At 41.8% G+C, this 24,627-nt stretch overlaps 1 protein-coding gene across 3 annotated transcripts in view; it reads left to right on the top strand.

The window, feature by feature from the left end:
* The window catches only part of sema5a (sema domain, seven thrombospondin repeats (type 1 and type 1-like), transmembrane domain (TM) and short cytoplasmic domain, (semaphorin) 5A), a 126,420-nt gene that overhangs the window by 84,538 nt on the left and 17,255 nt on the right, over positions 1 to 24,627 (top strand). For all 3 annotated transcript variants that reach the window (XR_009676619.1, XR_009676618.1, XM_061064260.1), the window contains exons 14-16: positions 838 to 981; positions 5,083 to 5,230; positions 16,586 to 16,811. Coding sequence is in view for 1 of the 3 variants with exons in the window: in XM_061064260.1 (XP_060920243.1) it covers positions 838 to 981; positions 5,083 to 5,230; positions 16,586 to 16,811 (518 nt within the window). In the remaining 2 variants the exon portion in view is untranslated. The remainder of the gene's footprint in view (positions 1 to 837; positions 982 to 5,082; positions 5,231 to 16,585; positions 16,812 to 24,627) is intronic.

Genomic DNA, 24,627 nt, shown 5'->3' with positions numbered 1-24,627 from the left:
ACACTTTACATTTTTGCAAAGTGCTACAGGAAAAAAATTAAATAGAAATACAAAAATTTAAAATTGTTTTCATTCTTACATTGGAAAAGTAATCTGTTAGTCTGCACGGTTCCAGCCCCCACCACTTATCTCATTATGTTGGAAACACAAGAATAAACTAGCTTATTCACCAGCTAATGAGTTAGCCTCGCTGTTGATGGTTAAGCTTGATGACCTCCTGTCGGCCAACCTCTCGCTCCTCTCCTCCTAATATGATCACTTCCGGCTCCAGAAAACAAACATGGCAGCAGCCAAATGTGGAACTCGAAGCTTCACTGTCACAGGCGGGAAAACGGTGGTTGATGTAACGGTGGCTACATCCATTATAGAATAGTTTATGGTTTTATACACATTCACATTTACTAACTTAGTAGTCACTCTTTATCATTTCTGATTTCATCCAAATCAATTCCATTCAGACTTTGTCGTCCAGTGAATGCATTTTTCCAGTGAGGGTTATTTGGTCACCCAACACCAAGCAGCATCTTTGTGCACTACTTTGAGGTCTCAGCTTTTATTTGTGAAGTTAATGATGAGGAATACATCCATCTACATGCTTTTATTTCATCCTGAAGAATTAAGAGAATCTGACAAAAGAAACACTAGAAACATCAACATTAAAGATGTTCAATATTTATTCTGTTACACCTTCTTAATTAGAAGAATTTACAGCCCTAAAATCTGAAACATGTGACTCTGTTCAGCTTTCAAAATGTACTTTTAAACCCTCCAGCAGCGTTTCTCAGGGTGTTGTTGTGTTCTAGCTTCCATCATTCCTTGCTTTGTGTGTTTCCACAGAAACGGAGCGTGGACTCCCTGGACTTCCTGGTCACCCTGCAGCACCAGTTGTGGTATCGGCTTCCAGGTCCGTCAGCGCTCATGCAGCAACCCGACCCCTCGGCATGGTGGGCGAGTGTGTGTCGGCCAGAACCGTGAGGAGAGGTATAACACACACACACACACACAAACACACACTGACACACAAATACTCGAGTTTCCTTCACATGTATTGTTCAAAGCAAATACAGGCTGTTTATGTGTGGTATGATTCTGTGTTTAATTGTTTAAATACAATGTTTTTCAATAATTTGTGACCTGCAGTTAAGAAGTATGACTTTGTCTGTGACTTTTCCTTTTCCTTTTCTCTTTCTTTTTTTTTTCTTCACTTCTGTCTAACTTTGTGACAGCCAATTAAGGAATGAGTAGGGTAGAGGCCTGAGCTCGGGTAATTATCTTGCTTTCACACACAGGCAGAGTCTGCATTTTGAAGCTTTGGAGGCTTTGGCGGAGAATAATCGCCTTTTTAAAGATGTTTGTGCCGTTTCTAAGCAACCTACGAGGCCTGAAGGTGGGAAAAAAAAAAATCAGCTTCTCAAGGAGAAAGACTGTGAAGGAACACAAAGAGACACACGACGCAGCTCAGGTAGAAAAGGTCACCAGATGAGTGTTCTCAGAGTGAAAGTTTTCTCTATTTCGTTTGGTGATCTCAAACTTTAGTTCAGTTGCCAAATCAAGAAAAAGGACTTTGGAAAGGCCGTGACAGCTTCCATGGTGTTTGAAAATTGGATGATAGCAGCTGTATTACATTATTTAAATTCCAGCTTAATAGAAAGTGCTGTTTAATAATGAACGGAGACATTCTCCTTCGGTGTCCAGTGCTCCCCAGCCAGGCGCCTTGCTGATGTTTTTCATCTTACTCCTGCAGTTAACCAGCGGTAGAGGCAGAAAAGTGCAAATAAATACAGTTCAGAGGCTACAGGGAAGGGAGAAGGAGAAATAAATTGTTACTAAGCGTTGCCCTGGCAACTACAGCAGCATTGCGATGGACGAGTAATTGGATATGGCCTTCAAGGATGAACCTTATATTGCATCCTTTTTTTTCCCCCTCCTTTTTCTGCACTTTTTCATTTCCTCTCTCCCTCCACCTTCCCGTTTCATACTCACTGATGCTCCTGGTGGAGCCGTCCTTTTTCTCAAGGACTGCTCCTCCAGGAGCGTTGATGTAAAATATATCGAGTGACCAGCAGAACCCAGTTACGAACAAACTAACACCAGGGGAGGGGGGAGAATGCTTCTGCGGCCCTAAAGACCAGCAAGGCTTTTTTCTCCCTCTCCTTCTCTTTCTCTCTTTGAGCTCTAATCTGCCTTGTTTCATCTCCGCTTCCCGCTCTGTTCAGCTATTTAAAACACCTTAGGCCAGTTAAGGGCCAGCTGTGAGGGCTGTAAAAGGATCCATGTGAGGTGGGAGTGAGAGGAGAGGAGTTTGTGTGTCTATGTGAAAGAGATGGAAAGAGAATCTGTGTGAGCAGATAAATAATGCTGTGTAAGTTTGTGGCTGCCTGAGGGAGTAAAACACATGATGGAGATGCTAGATATTTCTGTGTGTTCTATGTGAGCAAATCCAGGTGTGTCAGGAATGTAAATAACAAATTCTTCAAAAACAAAAGCAGGAACTTGCATTTGATGCCCAACCAGCGTAGTGGTGTCCAAAACCTTCCACCACATCAGTTGTTCACTGTTATCCATGTGTGAAATAGGTAAATTCTTCTGTACAGGCTTTAATCCACACAGCATGAAAAGGGCTGGCACTTTCCCTCAGCTTTTGCTCACTGAACGTTTCTTTGAAAGCAGTGGAAGGCTTTTATTTGACGGGGGAAAAGGCTTCCTTGTACGTTTGCAATAAGCCTCACCACTCACTTTGTTCCTCGACGACCCTGTTTGGATTAATGCACATTTATGTTCAAACATGCATGGATATAGTCTGAGGAGCAGCATATTTACAAAAGGATTCAAAGGATGCTCTTTTCTCACCTCTTCTCTCACCTCTTCTCTGTGTCTTGTAGCCAAGCGGCTTCCCATTAGTTTGGCCCTGATTTTTTATTTTTTTTTGCAGCAGGCAAAGCTTTTAAAGATCAAGCAAATGTTCCGAAACCGACCGTGCGCAGCACCGCTATGGGCTTAAATCTGTCTGGTTAATGCCTGCGTTTATGCACCTTCTGTCGGTATTTCCCTTAGCATACTGACTTCGTCCATACTGCTTACTCAGCCTTAAACGGGTAATTAGCAGCGTTTTACGCTGATCAGCCCTGTGTTATAACAGAGAGAAGAGACAGGGATACAATGAAGGAAAGCCAATCACTTGTCTTAAATGATGAAAGTAAGTACGATGATGATGTTGAAGCTAAAAATCTGCCTTACATTACACATATCTGTGTGTGTGTGTGTGTGTGTGTGTGTGTGTGTGTGTGTGTGTGTGAATGCGTATGGCTTTGTCACTGTATCATCCTCGTACAAGCGTGCAGATTAGTAAAAGTGGAAAAGAACACTCTGCTCTCAGGATCTCAACAACCAAAATAAACAGAGTGTAGCTTTTAATGTGCCATGAACCAAAGCAGAGTTTTTTTTTGCGGAGGAATAATGCAATGAAAATATCTAGTCTGTGCCTCTGGAGGAAGGGTATAAAGTGAAAGCTATTTTAGCATAAGAAGACTAAATCTTCCTCTAAAGGCATTCAGGAGTCCAAACACAACAAAAACAGCCATAAAAGCAATTTTATAGCATGCGACAAAGTTATAAAAGAAATTATATGGCTCTAATACGCCTGGCAATCGTCTGTCGTTATTGTATAATGAGGACTGAGTAATTAAGTATTTCAGACGTGGCAGTAATCCTGTCCTGTAAAATGATATAATTAGAGATGATGCATGCATCTTTGTGGCCTTTTTAATAGCCTGTGTCAATGAATTATGCAAAATGCATATGCAGCATTCATTTGTATTTCAGACCGAGTTTTCTTAGATTAACTTAAATGCAACACTGGCCGTAAAGCCAAGCGCAAAAAAAAAAAAAAAAAAGTACCTAGTGGAGTGATCCAATCAGATGTTCTGGGCGCTCCAATGTTCACTGGACTCCATGGCCACATCAAAGGCAAATGTTGGGGTTTGTTAGATTTTCTTTAAAGTTGAGTTTACACGCCTTTTCTTTCAGACGTTCCTTTCTTGTGGGCTGAACTCTTTGTAGCTATTTCAGTTTGATGGCAAGGATTCAGAAGTGTGGTGCCGTCTCCAGTAACTATCACATTTCCATTTCAGAGCTCGGTCAGATAAAGTTGCTATTTCATTTTCTGCAAATATAGAAAGAGAAGAATAACGCCCAACAACAAAAGAATAAATAAAAAATGTCAGGCATGATACAGTTGTATGTTCTCAATGTTAGTTAGACTCTATGGCACAAGTGCAACCATGTGTTAAATAAATACTGTGTAATACTTATTTATTTTAAATCACAATATACACACGTGTCTGCTCAGCAGCAAAACGAATGACATGCAAAATTCAGACCCAACTGCTGGGCAGTGTGAAGCTTTTCTCACCTAAAGAGCCGAAGTCCTGAGACAAGAGCAGCTAAAAATAAGTGAGTAATGCACTTATTAATGTTGAGGGGTAATTACACTAACACATTTGTTCTTATAGCCTTACAAGTTCACGTTCTATAAATTCAGTTTCACAGCTTCATCAGTTAAAATACACCAGTAGAAAATTAATTAATTAAAAAGCAGCTCCAAAGCCACGGTTGATTTTTAAAACTCTATGTATTTCTCTTTATCAGCCGTGGTATATGTTTTATTGTATGAATTGTAACTTGACAGGTTGCTATTTGGCTCACATTTCTTGTTTCTAGTTTGCTAGCTGTTATGTCTGTAAAAGTTTTTTGTAAGCGGTTTGCTGTCCAGAAAGCAAGAAGCCTCATAAGGAACACTTAAACCCCAATAGAAAGCATTTTTAACAGTGTATAAACTTTTAATGATCCTTTTAAAGCCCTTTCAAGTAAATTAATGCAAAGTCTGTTTCCTTTCTTTACAGCTTTGTTTTACAAGGTTGTCATCCTTCTTCTGTTTACAGCTCAGACTCTACTTCTGGGTGTCCACAAACACATTACTGCTTCATCTGCGTTGTAACTACTTTCTTCATCTTTGGAGTAAAGCCTTATCTTATTGAAAAGACTGACATCTTGATCCCCCTGTGGCCTCTGCTCCTTTCACAGATACTGTAACGAACACCTGCCCTGCCCTCCACATGTCTACTGGTCGGCATGGTCGGCATGGGAACGCTGCAACGTGCCTTGCGGCGGGGGCATCCAGTCGCGGCGCAGGACCTGTGAGAACGGCAACGACTGTCCCGGGTGTGGTCAGGTATGTCGCGCCGAACAATAACCCCTCACTCGTGCACCGTCCTCAGACCCCCGACTTCCTCTCTGTTTCCTCATTGTTCAGGAGCTCAGCCTCATCCTCTCTGACGCGATGAACAGCCAGTGCTGATGAAATGGGAACATCTAACACGACCAAATCCCCTGGCTATATTTATACAGTGGCAGCAGACATCAGATTTATTACCAAGACCTATTTAATACCACACGCACGCACGCGCGCGCACACACACACACACACACACACACACACACACACACACACACACACACACACACACACAAACACGCAGTAATCACTTCACATATGAATAGGCTTATTTTCTGCCACAAAGCCTTTCTCCAAAGCACGGATGATGCAAGGATGTGTTGAAATATGAGCGCTCTCCTTGTTGACAGAATTATGTGATGCTGGTGTTATTTCTGGTGCTATTTTCACACACACACACACACACACACACACACACACACACACACACACATGCACACAAACACGCACGCACACAAAGTCTGAGAGAGAATGAACATGATAGCTGTAGCCTCTCGTGTCCCTCTTGAACACAGATTAAAGAATATGGGTCAGTCTTGCGATACATGAGATCCTTAAAGGGTTTTTTTTGTTTGTGCAAAAAAAACAAAAAAACAGATTGGATGGTTTAAGGAAAAGCCTTTTAAGTCTTTTATAAAAGGCTGGTTGTGGTTTAGGGTTTAGAATCCTAAACATGGTTACAAACACGTAGCATATCCATGATACTCTATGTACATTTTGTGCGTTTATTTGTGCAACATGGAGGTTATTTCTTTCAAATCTATTTGACTAATACTTTTTTTGTATTGGGGAACTTTTCAGTGCCCCCTGAAGACAAAAGTACTGCTGTGTTTCTAATCTCATCCTGCTCTCTTAAAAAGGTCAAATGTTCCACTCATCTAGAATCTTTCCCGTGGAAAATGCAAAACAGTCTGTTTATCGACATATTGCAGTCCACCCCTTCGTCTGACACCTACCCTGCGGCAGTGGTTCCAGGCCTTCATAATACCAATGTAGAAATGATCAAACTTGTTGCTTATGCTCTCATTTGATTTGTTAGCTCAGACAGAGACATTGGTGTACATTTCAGTGTATTTCAGAACCAGCTCAAAAGTCTCCACAGAATCTTTAAGATACTAAATAAAGAAAGCAAGGGATACTGCAAAGCCAAAAACAATTAAAATGCCTTTTTATGGCATGATGATGTAGACCTTTACACAAACTTCATCAATAATCAAAAATCTAAATTCTGTTCAAAACAGAAACACAGAGAACAAACAACACTAACTATCAGAACTGATATAAATCAGTTAATCAGAAGCGTTTGGCAGGAAGTCATACTGTATGCACACACTGGTCACAGTAATACAATTCTCTCATTTAAGGTGGCCCTGTTAGCTCAGCCAAAGATGAGGCAGAAAAAACATTACAAGCGTTTTAACCTGAAAAACTGAGTTTGTGTAATGACATGCATGATGTGTCCTGGTGACCATAAAGGTTACAGCTACTGAGAGTTTTATGAGTCAGTAGAGAATATGATACAAAGGGAGTTCATTCAGTGTGGCCTTATAAAGAAAGATGTACCAAAGGTCCATCCTTCACTCGTATAAAGGTACACCGCACACAATTGGACACAGACATTCACTGTGCAAATTGCAAAAGAACTGTTGGATAAAAATAAAAAAATCAGACAGACGTGTTTTTTTTAAGCATTCAGCAAACCGAATCACATTTAGCAAAACGAAAACACATCTCACAGGTTGTGTAATGGCCCACTGTGAAGCTGAATAATACTCTGGCAGCATTGAGGAAACATCCCACATAAGACCTTCTAACCTCCAAGCATATATCTGATAATTGTCCATGACACATTAGTCGCTGCAGAACACACAAATGAAAAGACTGACCTCCCATTAAATAGCAATTTAGCATTCACACCATAATATCTACAGCTACGTGTAGACGCCCACTCGCTCTCGCTCACACACATGCACACACATCCTCACTGAAGCATCCTGGGTATGCAGCGGCATTCCTGCGAGAGCGCAGTTCAGAGAAGGAGACTTGACGACGAGCACAGGGGGAGGGGGGGATTCTGATCTCACTGCTGTTTCCAAACGGGAGTCTGTCTGTGACTTGTCTGCAGTTTTTTGGGGGTATTTTGTTGATATCTGGAGCAGAGCACAGGCTCAGTGAGGAGGAGGAGATGTTAGGGGGGGGGGGGGGGGGGGGGGGGGGGGGGTTTGTAGTGATGACAGACAACAAAGTGAAAAGCAGAGAGAGCCGAGGCGGGTTAGTGGGAGAGGTCAAAAAAGCAGCATGGACAAACACAAAACTCTCTTTTTCCTGTCACCCTCTCCTTTGCTTTTCTTTTCTTTCAAAGACCTTTAATTGTTGTCTCTTTTTGGTTGTTTTTTTGTTTCATCTCCGGACATTATTCTCTCCAAACATTTCATTGTGGACTTAATTGGGGCCGCTTTTGCCACCAGAGTTGTAATTACACTCAGATTTTAGAGACATGTTCTCTTTTTTTTTTTTTTTGACAGCTTTGCGAACTTGTATGATAGCTTCATGCGTACAGAACCATTGGCTGCCTTTCATTTACTACTCTGATAACGGCCCAGCTGTTGGTGTAATGCAACGATTGCTTCACTGCGCTTAAACACCCTAAATGATAGATGCTCCAGTCTTCAGGACAGGAAACAGTAACGCTCTGCACCTTTAATAACATGAGCCGAATACATTTGCATTCACCACTTGAAGATCAAGGATGATGAGAAAGCGTTCGTTAAATTTCATCAAGAACCCCCCCCCCACTCAAAAAAAGTGAAAAGTGTGATTGAGTTTTTTATGTGCCATCTGCCTGTGTTCTCTACCCCCGGACAGATCTGCGTTTTAATTAAACAGAAGGAGACCACACACACACGTAATCACACACACACGTTGCAGCTTCTGTCATCACAGCAACTTTTTTTTTTTTACAAAACCAGACACCCTGCTGCGACCTGCAAAGATGAACACAGAGTATGTGTTTAGACGTGGATGTATGAATACGTTTTGTATTCATGTTTTGCTGTCAGGATTGATAATACCGCAGCCACCTGCGGTCAGCTCCAGGCATTTGCCAGACATTAATCGACAGCAACGAGCCAACATCTGCTTAGGCTTTTCACATAGATATCAAGCACAGACTTTCCCAAGAAATACTAACTTCTTTTTGCAACTTGTTTTAAAAAGTCTACAAAGCTGGACTGAAGTTGGAGATAGCGGTCTCAGGTCAGCGCTCCCAACATGCTCTCTAGAGAATCGCTGAGCAAAACATCGATTCAATTTTGTCTTACTTTCTTGTGATTCCTTATTGATCCCTGGAGCAAAATTTTCTCGAGCTTATACCCCCCCACAGGGAGCTCACAGTAGATACAAAACAGCTCAAGTGAAGCAAGTAAGGATTCAGGTCAAGGACGCTTCACTTTAAACAAAAGTGTCTCTACTTAATATGCAAGCCTTAAAACTAAATGTTGCCACATACCTGATTAAAAGCGCAAACTCTGCAGGTGCTGCATTTCCCGTCCAACCTGCCCTAATGCTGCCCTGCGTGTCATTGCCTTAAGCCTCAGCAGTCTTATCATCATAAAAGTATTTAGTCCTTAGGCGCTCTGTGCCTCATTTTGCTGATGCAAAAGACCACACGACTGCAACTTCATCAGCCCTGGTCCGCTCAGCGCAGCTCCATCGCTCTTGTGTTTTTCTGGATCTGCATTTCAGGTTTGAACCCCCCAGAGGAAATGAAGAAGGGGGGGCTCCTGTGGCACAGCAGTGATGCTGTGTTCAACAAGTGCGGTCAAAGACAAAGGAGCAATAACCTTCATTTAAGGTTCCCTGTTCTGTAGAAAGACATTAAAAATACAAAGAAGACACAGGGGTATATTGTAGAGTTGCTTCAATGAAAATAATTCACCATTCAACACTTTTCATGCAGTTCACGCACCATGTTCAAACCCACACGCTGTTGATCAAGGCCGAGGAATTCATTCCAGGTTGATTAGGAAGGAATTATTGTTAAAGAGGAAGAGAAAGGTCTTTTGTATTCTATTATTAATGGTGGCTTAGTTGTTTTTAACTTTAGAAGCAGAAATGAACTGAAAAAAAAACTTCCACAGACTTTCTTTCAATCTACTATCTACTATCTTTTTTTCAATCTACCTCAGGAAACACGGCCTTCATTTGGCTTTCTCAGAGTTTCTCCTCTCTACATTTTTGCCTGACTGTGAGTCTCCTTTAAAACCCAAGTAACAAAATCCATCAAATTAATCCCTTCAAAAACACAAATAAGGGCTGCTGGTGGATAAAGTACACATGGCTACATTACTGTGGTTGTATCTCACTTGTATCAACACTAAACAACAACGAACAATCTGTGAAGAATTTCAAAATGTTTAAGTATTTTTTTAAGACCTTAATTTGAAGACAGGACAGTGGAAAGAGTCAGAGACTGGGGAGAGAGAGAGTAGCAGACTGGAACCCAGGCCGCCCAATAGAAGACTACAGCCTCTGTACATGCGGGGCACACACTAACCACTAGGCCATCGGCGCCCCTTTTTCAAGTAATTTTGACTTGGAATATTTTAGGAAACTCCCCATGAATCTGTCCTCAAATGCCATTAATGCCAAAATATTACCAATACAATTTCCACTTTTTACTTTCAGGTCGCCAAATACAAAAAGTTCTGCTTACACCACTGGTGCTGAGCTGCCACTCTTCTTATCTCTTCAGTCTAATAACAATCTGATCCTGTAACACTGAATAGCTGAATGAAAACAACAGACTGTCTTTAGCTGTCGTAGAGGTTTACTGATGAAACATCCCTTTATGTGTAAATAGGTGAAGTTGATCTCTTGCCATTGCAGGAATGTTGGTAACGCTAATAAGTGCAACACATAAATCAGCCACCATGATTCAACATCATCTTAAAGTGAGATGTCACATGCAGTACACAATATTGGAAGTATTGAGAATGCAATAAATTGTATTTCTTTGATATGTTTTACAAAATTAAAAACTATAGGAAATTACACCATATGCATTTATTGTGCTTTTTAATGTACGTATATATGTGTTTACAATTTAAAATGAACAATCATCCTTTTTCATATGTTGGACTAGAAATCTATTTTCCTCAAACAAAACAACAAACCTCTCTCCTAATTTGATCACACTTGGTTCAGCTCTCTGACAGAGAATCTGACACCCACAGATGAATGAGGTGGGACAAGAGGAGAGCGCAGATGGAGCGTCACTTTTGATAAACTTTACAAATAGACTTTTGTCATCAAACATGAATTAATCAGTCAATCATTTTTTTTTTAAAGAAATCTAGCCAAACACCCATAACAAATGTTTACCCAAAACACTTCAACTAATATCTAAAGACATTTAACCAAAAGCGCTGGTCTAGATTCTCCTCTTTGTTGTAGAGACTACATTCCAAACGATGTTCACAGTTATGTTAAATCTGCATCTACGACACAGAGACTCTCCTTCCACCTGTAGACTCACACATAAAAACGCCGAATTTGTATTACCAAAAAGAAACACTCTGCGGCACATCCACTCAGTGAGCAGCTGGCATAAGTATCCACAGCTTTTTACGAGCACTGGGACGACATGCCGCTAATAACGGGAGTACTCAAAAGCCGCCTCACGTTACTGAGCTTGTGCCTTGATCATCGCGCTGACATTGCCTGTGACAGCAGCAGCAGCGTTGCGTGGGCTGCACTGATTTGATATCAGACAGAATTTGTCTTGTAGATTAGTCATGAAAAAACAAGAAACTAGCGAGTTTCCATTATGCAACAGGCAGCAAACGAGTAGCAGCAGGGTGCGGGTTTATCTCAGTGGTTGGATTGCGCGTCCATGTCCCATATACAGAGGCTATAGCCATAAAGCAGCAGCCTTAATGTGAAGGCCAATTACAGCATGTAAACCTCCACTCTCTCATCCCTGTTTCATGCATGTTTCCACTGTCACACCTCTCAATAAAGGAAAGAAAACCCCCCAAAAATAGTCTTTAAAAAACTAGCAGCATGATTTATTTCAGTCCCGTGATGGCACACCTCCACATGCACGAGTCACAACTGCAGTGATTCAATGATATATCATGCATTCCTTACATGCACATATTTCCCAAGGTTTTGCACTTTTTATAGTGGTTTAAGAAGAGCTAAATGTGTCAGAGAGAAATGTTAAAAGATCCAAGCTCTCTCTCTGTGTTAATGGCATTCTGGTATTCTCTTTAGATTCTTAGCATCAGATGAAAAAAGAAGACTTGCTTCCGAGATGTGCGGTCTTCAAGCGGACATCACTCACTGTGGTGTTTCCCACTTTATACAGTAAAGCACATCAAAAAAAAAACTCTCACATCCGAGCATCAAAAAGGGGTTTCTTCTCAGATGAACTCTCTTTCTAAAAGTTAAGTTAAATATTGGCCACGCAGAGCTGACGATGTGCAGAGCTGCTTAATGACACTGAGAGCTGTTCCATTTACCTGCCAGAAATTCACTTGTGCCGCCAGCCTGTGAAATGAAAGTTAAGTACCCAGTGTAGTGTGGGCAGACTGATGTGGGAACAGGTTTGTGTGTTTTTGTGTTGCGCGGTGTTGCTTATTGTGTTCATGTGTGTGTGTGTGCGTGTGTGCACTGGCGTGTAGCCGGGAGACCTGCTCCTGGCCGACTTCATTACTAAGTCAGACAGGTGGGGAGGCAGAGGGAGAGGTGGGATGGGGGGGGGGGGGGGGGGGGCAGTGTTTGACAAAGTGTGTTTCGGTCGGTGCTGCTAATTGAACTGATGTGTCATGGAGGCTTGAGGAACATTAGGGCCTCCGTCTCCGTGGACGCGACCACAATAGATAAAGATGTCAGAGGAGGAGGAGAGGATTAGTCGCTCTCACATCTGGACCGTTCGCTTAAATGTCAGGGACCTAGTGTGTATGCTTAGGCTTCCTTTTTGTGCCCCAAAATACACACACACTTTCCTCACCTCCTTTCCCCCCCCACACACTCTCACAGCTCTCCCAGCCCAATAAGAAGTATAATGAGTGTAATGATGGTAGGAGGCTGGAGAGGCACGACTCCTTATTATTCACCTCCCACATCTGGCCACACACCACAGAGAGCCTTTTGTACTAACAAACACACACACACACACACACACACACACACACACACACAGAAGTAAAGATATACTCTCTGTTTTCCACCCTCCACTTTACATTCATACATTCTAAAATAAAAAATACAGAGTGAGGCTGAGGGCTCACACTTCCCGAGCACTCAGGAACTCACTCTTTTTTGCCCTTCTTCCTCCTCAACTTGTTTCCCCTCCACACCTGAAAAATGAGCAGAAAGGTCTGCGGATGGAGAAGAAATGAGATAGGAGCTGCCTGAATCCAAAAGTCAACCATGCATAAAGTTATAAGCACGCACGCGCCTCACACAGACACACATTTCACTGCCAGCCTAAAGCCATTTGATACGTCATGCATGCACAAAAACACACTGACCACCACTGCTTCCATACTGACCAGCCACGCAGCTTGTTTGTGTAAAGATCCTATCAGCTCCCCCCCCCCCCCACCACCCCTTCCAACCTGGCTATTCTGAGCTCCAGCCAGAACTACATCACCTCACCGCCCGTCTCTGAGCAGCTGCCTATTAAAGGTGTTGCGCAGCATAAAATCGCTGCTCTCCATTTGCCCATAATGCATATCGCTGCTCTCGCCGAGGGGGGAGTGTAGATATGAGTCGAAATCAGCAAACTAATTGAATCCAATATTGTGTTCCACATGCCACTTGTCACAATCGACTGCTTTTCGCCATGTTTTCACTTTCAGTTAATTTCTCCGAAAATTGAGACGCGAGTGTGGCTGAGTGAAGTGTGAAGTGTTTCCTAGTTTTTGTGTTTTTTCTTGTTGCTTTATTACTTTGCTTTATTAGTTCAACATATCAACTGGGAAGACTTCCATGAAACATTTAAATAGCTAATTTTGATCAGCATCATTAGCCGTAAATGTTGTAAAAGTGAATCAAAGTTTTAATTAAAAAATACAGAACAGCTGCTTCTTTTGTTCGGAGGAACATTTACATGACACACATTTCATATTTGCCTAAGATGATGATCTATTCTCTGCTCCGGCTCTGTGAATGTCACTGAGTAGAGGCATTTCATTTGTTGGTGTACTTGTCTGTGTGTTGGGGGTTAAGATTGTTAAAGGTATACCGATCCTTATTTCACATCCTCAGTTCAATTTCAAATGCATAATTCAAAAAATGATTAAAATTTCTCTCTTAAAGCAGAGGCACTGTTTTTGATATTCTTCTCAATGAAGCCAGAAAATACAATAAACTGGCCACACTCAGCGTCTGTTATTGGATGCAGCAGTCAGTGGGGCTCATATCATGGACCTGAGGGGATACAGTATGAAAATGGACACCACCATCATATCATGATATTGCATCACATTCTGTCCATGCACACCACATCTGTTTATCAGTTGACAAAGATCTACCACTTCTCATACGGTGAGTGTTTAGGCCTCATGTACTTTCACTGTTCCTCTGCAGTTGTGTTTTGTATTGGGACATTCCAGAATCAGTCATCAAGCAAATGAAAATCCTTAAATTAATTTTTTTTTTTTTTTGGTAAAAGCAACAACCCGACCATCAAGCTCTTAACCACGTCCCACTGATGCTGAATTCATCTCGAGCTGAGTCCTTGTGCATTTCAAAAGGCTCAATGTTCAATGTTCCAACTAACAGAAATATGACAGCCCACAGAGCAGCAGGATACAGTGAACATCCTTCAGTGCAGCATTTTTTAAATCATTTGTTTGTCTCTATGTGGTCATCAGACCTTTATTATTGCCCTATCGGCTTCTTTAGATACTCTATTATTTATCCAATACACCAACACTGCAGTCTCTAAATTCATATTAAACTCCCCTAAAAGAACGACTCCAATAAAAAAGAACTTTCAAATGTCTTTTTGGTGAATTGATACCAAAAAGGGTAGGGGGGGGGGGGGGGGGCTCTAGACCTCCTTAATGAACAGCCCTTTGTTGTGACGTGAATATAATCATGATATTTAAGCAGATGAACAAAAGAAGCCTCTTTTTTCCTTCCCAAGTTGTTTCCTTTATATGATTTTAGACTCCTTTAGAAGAGTTGAAATTATTTGTTCTTTGAAAGAAAAAAAAAAGAGGGAGGGGGGGGGGGACTACAAACCCCGTGTCCACTATAAAAAATATTTATCCAAAGTCCCAGTGCAAGGTTTTCTACACGAGGACATCAGTTCTCTCAATAAACCACAGAGCTGTGGGTGTTTGTTCAGTCAATGGGGCATCTTTGTAACACACACTCACTGACCACCTTTCTTTACACTGAGTGTATTTAAGCAGCGGTTGATATGGAAGCCTTTGGAGACCTTGAATGAGGTTTTGCTTTAAACGCAGTAATTATCTCCTTTGCCCTGTGCAGCGACACTAATCCTAAGAGAGTACAGGGGGGGGAAAAAAAAACGCTTACCAGACAAGCCTCATTAAATATTTACTGTGTTTAGCCACCATCAACAACTCACACACAGCAAACGCCCACAGATTGTTCTTTGCCCCCCCGACTCATGCCATGTGTTGCTTTTTGGTCACTGCGGGCTGCGGCCAAAGAGACGGTGAGCTGGATGTTTTTTTTTCCACTTCCGTTCTGCTATTGGCTGATCATCTCGGATTGTGGGCTGGCCCTGTGATGCGGGATGATGTTAAATATTAATGTCTGGAGATGATTACTGCGCTAGATGGAGAGAGGCAGGAAGTGCAGTGGAGGTGACACCCTCATTTATCACGGGGCCTCTAACAGAATCTAAATCCTCCCTGTGTTTTTAACCTTGGTACCCCTGGGAGGAGCGACGGGGGGAGGGGGGGAGGGGGAGGGGGAGGGGGAGAGGGAGGAGACAGAAGCAGTGGTGTGTAGGGGGAGACGGAGAGAGATGAAGGGAAGAAACAAGAGGAGGGAGAAAGCGAGCTGACGGGAAACAAGTTACGAGCAGTGTGTGAAGAAGAGGGCGAAAGAAATATGAAGATGGATAGATGGATAAGGCGAGCACAGAAGAGGAGGGACGCTGCTGAAAAATAGACCTGCATACTGTATAATGAACCATGCTCCTCTCCTCAGCTGACCTGTCAGCCGATCGCATGTGACAGGCTGACGGATGTGCAGAAAGGAACTCTTATCTTATTTTGTCAAGGTCTGGCAGTCACTCAAGGCCCATTCAGCATAAATAAACAAGCGTGAGGAAGATGGCAGTCATCTCAGCCTCTCTGCTTGCGGTGTCATTTTCTCCAGACGTAACACTTCCTCCACCTCTTTATTTATTTAACTCATGGCATAAAAGACGGTCTGGACTGCCTATTACCGTCCTATTATCTCCCTGGATCGTACCTTCAGATATCGCCGAGCAGAAGACGCACATCTTTTCTCCTTCTCTCTAGCTAGTGCAAATAGATGTCGGCTGAGAGAACGGCGCCAAAATATATACTCGTAGCACTTCTGAATGAGCCTCACATATCATACTGTTGGAGCTCAAGTGCTGCGTTCTTCATTTTTACTGCCTGGTTCTCAGAGCCCAGATGCAGATGGGAGAAAGAGTTTCCTCGTTGTTAACTTGTTTGCCTCTTTCTTTGTTAACGTCTCTATCCGCCCTCTGTCCTTTCCCCTTGGTTATCAATTAAACTTGATCAATGGCCTCTCCTGCCTGGCTTGTTTGCCTCTTGCCATGTTCAGAAAGTGGTCTAATGGGAATGTATCTTTGGGTCAGTGAGTGCATGCTGTTTCTGGCCAGACAGAAAGCGGCTTGGTTGATTTTGCGGAGGGGTTGTTTAGTGGGGAGTGAGAGGTGCTAGATTTGGCAACTTTCAGTCAAGCCAATCAACCAGAACTGGAAACAAGAGGCTTTTAAGGATGAGTGACGATGAAAGCTTAGAAAAGGCTGTTTATTTCCTCGTAAAATAAGCTGTTTAATTTCATATTAGTCACTGCCGAGGATTTCTAAAGCCATTGTCCTGCTCATTTTTTATGCTTTGGAAATACATTTCTGACTGTAGCTTGTCATGTTTAATTATTTCTTTAATGATTTGTGATGATCTCCTCCTACACTAGACGGGGGAGAAAAAAAAAAATGAACCTGCCAGGAGACGGGCTTGAAATGAAATAACACTAAATGCTGAGTCTTTTTTTCTTTTTTTCCCCCTCTCTCTGTGATTGCAGGAGTATCAGCCGTGCAACACCCTGCCATGTCCCGACATGAAGAAGACCACGCCCTGGACTCCCTGGACGCCCGTCAACATCTCGGACAACGGCGGCCACTACGAGCAGCGCTTCCGCTACACGTGCAAGGCTCGGATCCCGGATCCCAGCCTGCTAGAGGTGGGCAGGCAGAGGATCGAGATGCGCTACTGCTCCAGCGATGGCTCCACCGGGTGCTCCACTGACGGTGAGTGTAGCGGGGGGAAAAAAAAGAGACAGATGGTGTCTTTCCAGCTATCTCAGCCTCTGGATGTCTCTGAGTTATCTCGCTCCAACTGGCTTCCTGCATCTCTGCAGGCCTCTTATTTGCCTCCTTGCCTCAGGCCATTCCTTCTTTTCTCTGTGTGTTGTTTTATTAGATCTTTCTATGAAACTTTTCCTCCTCTGTCCTGCAAAAGTTGAATATCTCAATCAGCTCTCATTGCTCGTCCTCTACGACCTTTATCAGCGCATCAAAGCTTCAGACGTTTTAATGAACTTCCAATCCACAAATCCGATCAGCAGTATACAACTAAAGCTCTCCCACGCTTTCTCAAACACACACACACACACACACTCGTGCACTAACTGAAATTATAGTCTTGCAAAGAAGCACTCTTTATCCTTCGTCCCAGCTAGCACATCAGCTGCTCCTCTGGTGAATTAAACGCAGTAAATGTTTGTACAAACAGGCTGCTAATTGACAAGTTGTTTATGTTGTCAAGTGGAAGCATCCATATTAGAGGGGAGACAGGCCGGGTGGCATCCCACCACAGCAAACATGCAGCGGTTCAAGTTTGTTTATGGTGCTACTCTATGCCTCAGAGGGAAACGCTAATTTCTTTTTTTTTTTTTTAGAGCTTTGGAGTTAGCGCCTTTCTAAACTGAGGCGGCGGCGGCCTCCCATCCCTTTTGAGTTCATCTGTGTCTCTGGGTGGTCTCCTGCTAAAACACTCACATGCTGCACGCTGCGGTAATCACCAGGGTTAGCTCTAATGTACTCCATCAGTGGGGTTTTCTCTCTTTTGATCCCGCTCTTCCTCCTCATTCTTGATTATTAATCTCTGTCTCACCCTCTGGTGCCGTCGCTGGTACAAGTTGTTCTCTTCCCGCTTTGAAGCAGACGCTTAAATGTTCCTGAAGGGTTTGAAACGAGCACTGGCAGGAAGAGAGGAAACCTGAGTGCAGACACAAAGCCTTAAGAAGAGTGACAGCCACCAATTCAAAACATTAGCGAACAAAGACTTGAGCTTTAATAGGTCTGGGTTTTTTTTTTTTTTCTGATTCGTAGGAGGAAGTAACAGACACTGTGTGTTTCATTAGAGGTTGTCAGACACCTGATTAGCTTCAGTGTTAATTATACCGATTGTCAAGCGACGATTGTGGGTTCAGCAGTCTTCTGAATTGTAGGATATAGGATATATGTTACCTCTGGTGATATGTCAGCTACTATACATGTGTCAGATCTCTCAAACATCTGGCGTACAAACATAGAAACTGTTTTCACAGATCTGCCTGCAGGAACATTGGAAACACTGTTCACTCAGCTTGTGAAGTTGAAAATGAGGTGCAGAGCTTCAGGCTACTTTCAGACCCATTTGTTGTTGTTGCTGTTGTTATTTTTGGTAAGTGAGATTATCATTTCCCTGCTAAATAAGACAGACTTTATTGAACACTATGTGCCAAAGCTTATTAACAGCAGTGATGAGTCGTGACGCTTTTTCTTCTGTACTGGCTTCTTAACCAGTTGTTAAAAATCCTTGCAAGCAGTAACCTATGGATGAACTACATTGTATTTATTCAGAAGGCTTTAAGGACTTGTGAATAAAACTTTTATATGAAATAAAAAAAACATTTTTACTTTTAGTGAACGTTCAGTGAATCAGATTTATTCTCTGCATCCAAACTGGCTCATGTGAAGATGAGCTGTTTTTAATACAGAAGTGGAAAAAAGCTACAATCATCAAAAACTCCTTCTTTAGGACAACCGGCTCATTCCAGTTGAGGTGTGAAGCCTGTGAAGAGTAAAAAACACACTTATGGAGATGTCCGTGGCCTCTGTTTGCTACTCTCCACTCCAGACTTCCATATGATTCACTTCTTGAGGGAGTGTCAAAAAAGATGATGGACTCCAGCGAACCACTTCTTCATTTCAAACATTATCAAACAAGCCATCCATCTGGAGAGCACCGATGTGTGTATTTGTGGGTGTGGGTTCGCGTGGGTGCTGCAGCTTGACATGGGTTTTTGGCTAGTTTTTGCTGGTGGGTGGATTTGTGGAGTTTCTGTTTGTGTGTGTGACTTCTCTCCAATATGTCCTCCTCCCACAATCCACCTCCAGTAAATGTATTGTGCTGCCTGAGCCACTAGGACAGCTTTTTACTTTGCTTGAAATATAGAGACCACTGTTGGAGAATTACAGCCAACGCTGGTACACTGCTTATTGATGTCCATTATAAGGTGCAAAGGAAACAGAGGCACCACAGGGATGATGAGCACCTAAAAGGTATTTTACACACAGTTTTGCTGCATCTTGATATCAAGCTTCCTCACACGAGGCTGACCTGTTATGATAACAAAGTCACAATTAAAAACTTTAAAAGTTAGTGTGTTTAAAAGTTCAACAAAGAGTGTGGTGTCCAGCACCAAGCCCCGTGTATTTAAATGTTCCCTTGAAGGTGTAGTGTAGAGTTTATTTATGCAAACAAAAACATGTTTCTTTCCTTTTTCAAACTGAATATTTATACCAAATTCCTTTCGCATTCTGGAGTCTTTAAGAGTAAATTTAAACTTACAGCCAAAACAGTCCTTTTTGCTCTGTTTTTTATCTGAACTTTTAAAGAATATTTAGCTGTTTTTTTTTCTTCTGTCACACCGATGCTGCTTCACCATCCATTCAACAAAATGCCTCATTGTCTGAGATCTCCTTCGTCTCCCCCCGCTCAGGCAGAATGTCAGTGTGTTTTGTAGCTCGGGGCTTCACAGCTATCAGATGAAGCTGACATTTGACGGGTTTTGGATTGTATTCAGGGCCTGTTATTGACACACACCTGGAAGTCTCGTCTGTGACACACAGATATGGAGAATAAATCTCACCCTATCAATAGAGAGACTCAATCATTGTTCCAGGTATATGGGAGCGACTTTCCCCAGCGTCCCTCTGCATTTTCTTCTCGTTAAGATCTCTATCTGTCTTTATTACACGAGATAAATGATGAATAGTTGATTTAACCAAGCATACCAAAGCAAGCTTTTATAGAACATACTGACTTGTTTCATGTCAGTGATCATAGCTTAATGATAGCAATGTGTTAATTACTTTAGATCTGCAGTGATTTAAGGACCCCTCTTGTCATGTACGCCCAGTGATTAGTCTAATAGCGTTTGTAGTCGTTTTTCCCTTTTATCCCATTTCTCATGCCTGAATGCAAATCCAAACATTTCATCATCTGCATAATTGCCTGTATAGACATTTACTTTACATTTCATGAAGGGAAATCCTACAGGCAATTTATAAAACGTGGAAAGGGATTTCTTTTTATTCAATAATACAGTAAATCTTCATAAGATGCTAATACATGAAATAGTCATTATTATTACAGATGGATTAACACAAGGCTGCCTTTATTTCATATTTGACACATTAAATACTACCTCAGTAGAATTTAAGTTGTAATTGATTCAAATTATCTGACGCCCACATTAGATTGGCAAACACAAGTGTTCAGTTATTGGTGATAGTGCTATCTCTCCCAGATTTTAACAGCTGTGTCTATAATGTGATGATACATTTTTTTCCCCCCAATCTTTTTTGAATTGGGATTCATTTCATTAAAACCCTGCATCCGCTACTACTTCTTTCTTCTTTGCAGCTTACTGTCAGATAAAGGGGGAAACAGGCAGCATCGTCAACATTAGATCTTAATTGAAGGCATAAAAATAATAAGCAGAGATGTTTTTTGTTGCAAGTTATTTACTTTGTTACAATATAAGAGGATCAGGAATAAGACGTGAGCGACAATCCAACATGATCTCGAGTAACATCGACTGGGGTTGCTGGAGTATAAACTTCCCACAATTCAAAGAGCGAGACAAAGGTACTGACTTTATCCCAAACCTCGCTTATGACATCACCTAGTAACAGACAAACAAATGAAATCAGCTAAATAAACCAACTTGTACTACTTTTACTAAAGTGTAACACGATTATAACTTACTAATGTGCTCCTTGGATTTTGAAGTAGCCCCTTTCACACATGAACTCCTGACATCTTATAGATCATGTTTTATATTTTCTGTAATCACCTTTGACACATGCACCTCACAGCATGAGATTGTCTGATACTCTTCCCAACTGAAAATACTCTTAAGGTTAAGGTGAGGGGGAGGAGGAGGAGTCTTATACTATATCTAATATACCACTACAACGCGTCAAAGTAAGTTTCCACAATACAAATACAATACTGGAAACCCTAAAACAGCCAGCTGAGGTGAGCAATGAAGAGTATAATGCAGAGAAACCGAGGTCGACTTGATCATCATAATCACCCAACAACATGTTGTGATCACACATTCAGCCCACCTGGACAGTGTGAGGACATTTCAGGAGAGCAGTGCATGTGTGAAAGGCGCTAATAACAATTGTGTGTGATAAGCTAGTAGCTGAACATACTTACAATGGCAGCTCACGTTGGATGATATAAAAACACTCTACAATCCATTACTTACACTTGTGCTTGTGTTTTTTTTTTTTTTGGGAAAGACTAAAAGAAACTCAAACTTCTAAACTCTTAAACTAACATATATCCCTCTTACTGCAGGCCCATGCACGCACTTCAGCCTGTTGACAAACGCCTGACAGGCCTTGTATTTATGCTTTTGGTTGCTAAGCTCTGACTGGACACTTGCTGTTCAGTGGATAGGTTTTGAGAACAGTCCATTCCCAGCATACTGCCAGAACTCACCCGCTGTTTCCAGGACTAAAAGAAGCTACCTGTCTGTTATTAGTCAACCTCTAACTGAAAAACTTCTTCGTTATTAGTCACTCTTTCTGCTGCCATAGGCCAGCCCGGCGCACAACAACTAAAAATGATGATCTCTGTGGAGCCATATCTCTCAGAAATAGATACCCTGCCTGTTTTAATCGATATCTTCACATAAAAGGAATGAGTTTGAAGTTCAGTCATGCAGGTTTATGATGCAGCAGCAGTTATATGAAGCTTAAAAGCGCTTTAAATTCAGACATTCATCACAGTTTTTTCCTAATGCATCCAACAAAGACAGAGCAGAAAAAGAAAGCACAGGGAAGATGAAAGACATTTCTGTAGAAGGTTGTGAGTTTGTAATTTTGTCAGCTTGTGCGGATGAGTGATGGCTTCATTTTTTTTTTCCCGGGGAGAAACGGTGGCGTTTCAGCAGCCTGATATGTTTCACTTCAGCTGATCTGATATCCAGGCCAGGGCCTTCTCATGGGCGACAGATTAGTTTCTCCTGCGCGGGTGTCATGAGAAGACACTGAGTAGAAACAGGGCAGAGCTGAGGGACGCCTCTGACGGATGACAACCCGTCCAGTATCCTTATTGTCTCTCTGTTTTTCTGTCCAGCTCTCCCTCCCTACAGTCAGTTTTCTGTCGACAACTCGCTGTTTATCAAGAGAGAAACAAGACTAGCTGAGCCATGAAGTGAACACATGGTTATGTCAAGTTACAACAGCTCAACATTTTTGGGCCAACTTAAATCTTGGAGGCATAACTGTCCAGTTTTGTTCCCTAACTTTTGATCTAAGACAGCTGCTTCATACAAGATAAGATGAGATCAGCTGGAAATGTTTGGTATTCATTGAGATGGAGATGGACTTAAGTGATTTTAATCTATCACTTTTATACATTTTAATAAAGTAAGGTGGGGTAAAGCAGTGAGGTGGGAAATCAAAGCAGGTTGCCTAATAAATAGTCCAAAAGACACATTTAAATAATTCCAATGCTAAAAAGAAATAATTGTGTTTAACCCCTGAACAACCATGAGTTAAAGTTGGTGTGTGTGATCATGTGGGTTCATCTGATAAACAAAGATGTACACATTAGCCATATATGCAAGGAGTGTTAAAGTTGCCTCCCTCAATGCATCCTTTGCCTATTCCCATTATGGTTGTGCAGCCAATCTCAGCTGAGAATGGGGGAGAGGCGGGGTACACCCTGGTGAGGTCACCAGTCAATCACAGGGCTGAGGTTTGCGTTGGGTTATTGCTGCATCTCTCTTAGTGCTGCTTCTCTTATTAAACTGTTGATTCTCCCTCTCTCTCCGTCTGTTATGCTCCACATTAGTACCAACCCCTGCCCTCTCACAGAATACTGTCCCGCCAAGTTCATCACCTTGTTGCAATTATCCCCAACACCAAATTTGCAGAGTGCCATTGTAGTGCCAATGCCTGCCTGTTTCACATTTCTCTCCAATATGGCTCTTGTATAGTGGCACAGATTGGGACGACGTCAAGTCAACGATTTAGAAAACCAGCGTGGGCGAGAAAAAGAACACAACTGCCAGTCAGAAAAAAATAAAGATCTACTTTGTTGGCACAGAGCCTGTCTTGGCGCAACGTGCCTGTGTGAAATAAAGAGCTCATAAAAACATCATTATAGAAGTTTGGACAACCCATTTGAATAAGGTCCAAACATCGAGCAATTAAACACAACTAAGAATAGATAGAAAAGTAGAAAAGACTTTGCTTGTTTTTCTGTTTTTCTATACTGGTTACCTTTCCGCTTTTTATTTTTACCCAATCAGACTCAATTTTGAAATGTTGCAACACAGACTGTAGAGCAGCCCTGTAGTACTTCAAATTACCAGGGAGAAGGAAGTGGCTGCTTTTTGATGGAAGCAAGTTTTCTTAGGCGGAGAAAAATCAATTCCATTTCTACTTTTTGTTGGCAATTCCAGCTTGTTGGAGTCGGCACATTCTTTTGAAAGCACCCGCAATTACGACAAACGCGCACTTGAAGCTGACCGATGCAGCCAGCATTACCAGCTGGTATCCTGTGTTACCTGTGATTGTTCTGGCGAGAGGGATAAATGGAGAGAAACTGGTCTTGAGTTTGGTCTCTAGATGTTTGCTTTCTGTGAACACTTAACAGAAAAGCCGACAAAGAGCTGTGTAGGAGCTTCCGTTTTAATGCACCACGGAGTTCAACTACTGCCAATCCACCATGAGGAACCTTGCAATTAAAAAACTCATTATGTTACAAATTTTGGTTAGATAATTTGATATTATCACCATTTCTATGCATATCTAAACCAAATAAACATCATATCACGTCGATAGCTTTTAATCACAGAAACCATCAAGTTTTCTTCTCAGAGTTGTTTTCTGGCTGCAGCAGGGACATTTAAAAGCCTTTTCCCTGTGGTGGGTTCAAGGACAAATTGTCTGTCAGAATCAGAAATTCAAGCTTAGACTAAATCAAACATATGAACAATAAGAAAATAAAGACTTTAGAGAACAATGACATCAGTTTGAGTTGTTCATGTTTTTTTGCCTTTGACTGTCGCTGAAATTGAGCAGTCAGATTTTGGCAGTGATGGAAAAAGTGTGTGATTTAAAGTTAATGGTCTAGAAATGCAGCCATAAACTTGAGTTTAACCTACTGAAAAGCCCTCTTTACATTCAGCCATGCATCACAAAGCAAACAAAATGGCTCAAGAAAGTCATAGGTCTAAAAAAATAAATAAAAAGAATGCCGAAACTAAACAGTGTGAAGGTGTGTTGAAAGTTTGGCTTTAAATCCTCTTTTTGAGGTCAGACCCAAAAGCCCCCTCTTTAAAGTAAGCCATGAAACACGTTTTTACATCATACATACATAGATCTCAGGAGGACTGATCAGGGAGGGTTGTCACACTAAACAGAGGACCCTCGATTTATGGTTTTAGGTGCAACGGCACGTGCAAAAGGAGTACATACATTTTAAAAGGTAAACATGAAGTAAAGGAACACACATTCAAATAAATTGGTTCCTCTAGTCTACAGGATA

The sequence above is a fragment of the Labrus mixtus genome, chromosome 19 (assembly GCF_963584025.1).
Source record: "Labrus mixtus chromosome 19, fLabMix1.1, whole genome shotgun sequence".
Classification (NCBI taxonomy): domain Eukaryota; kingdom Metazoa; phylum Chordata; class Actinopteri; order Labriformes; family Labridae; genus Labrus; species Labrus mixtus.
The sequence above is the reverse complement of the archived record's forward strand: the minus strand, read 5'-3'. Positions and strand labels throughout refer to the sequence as shown.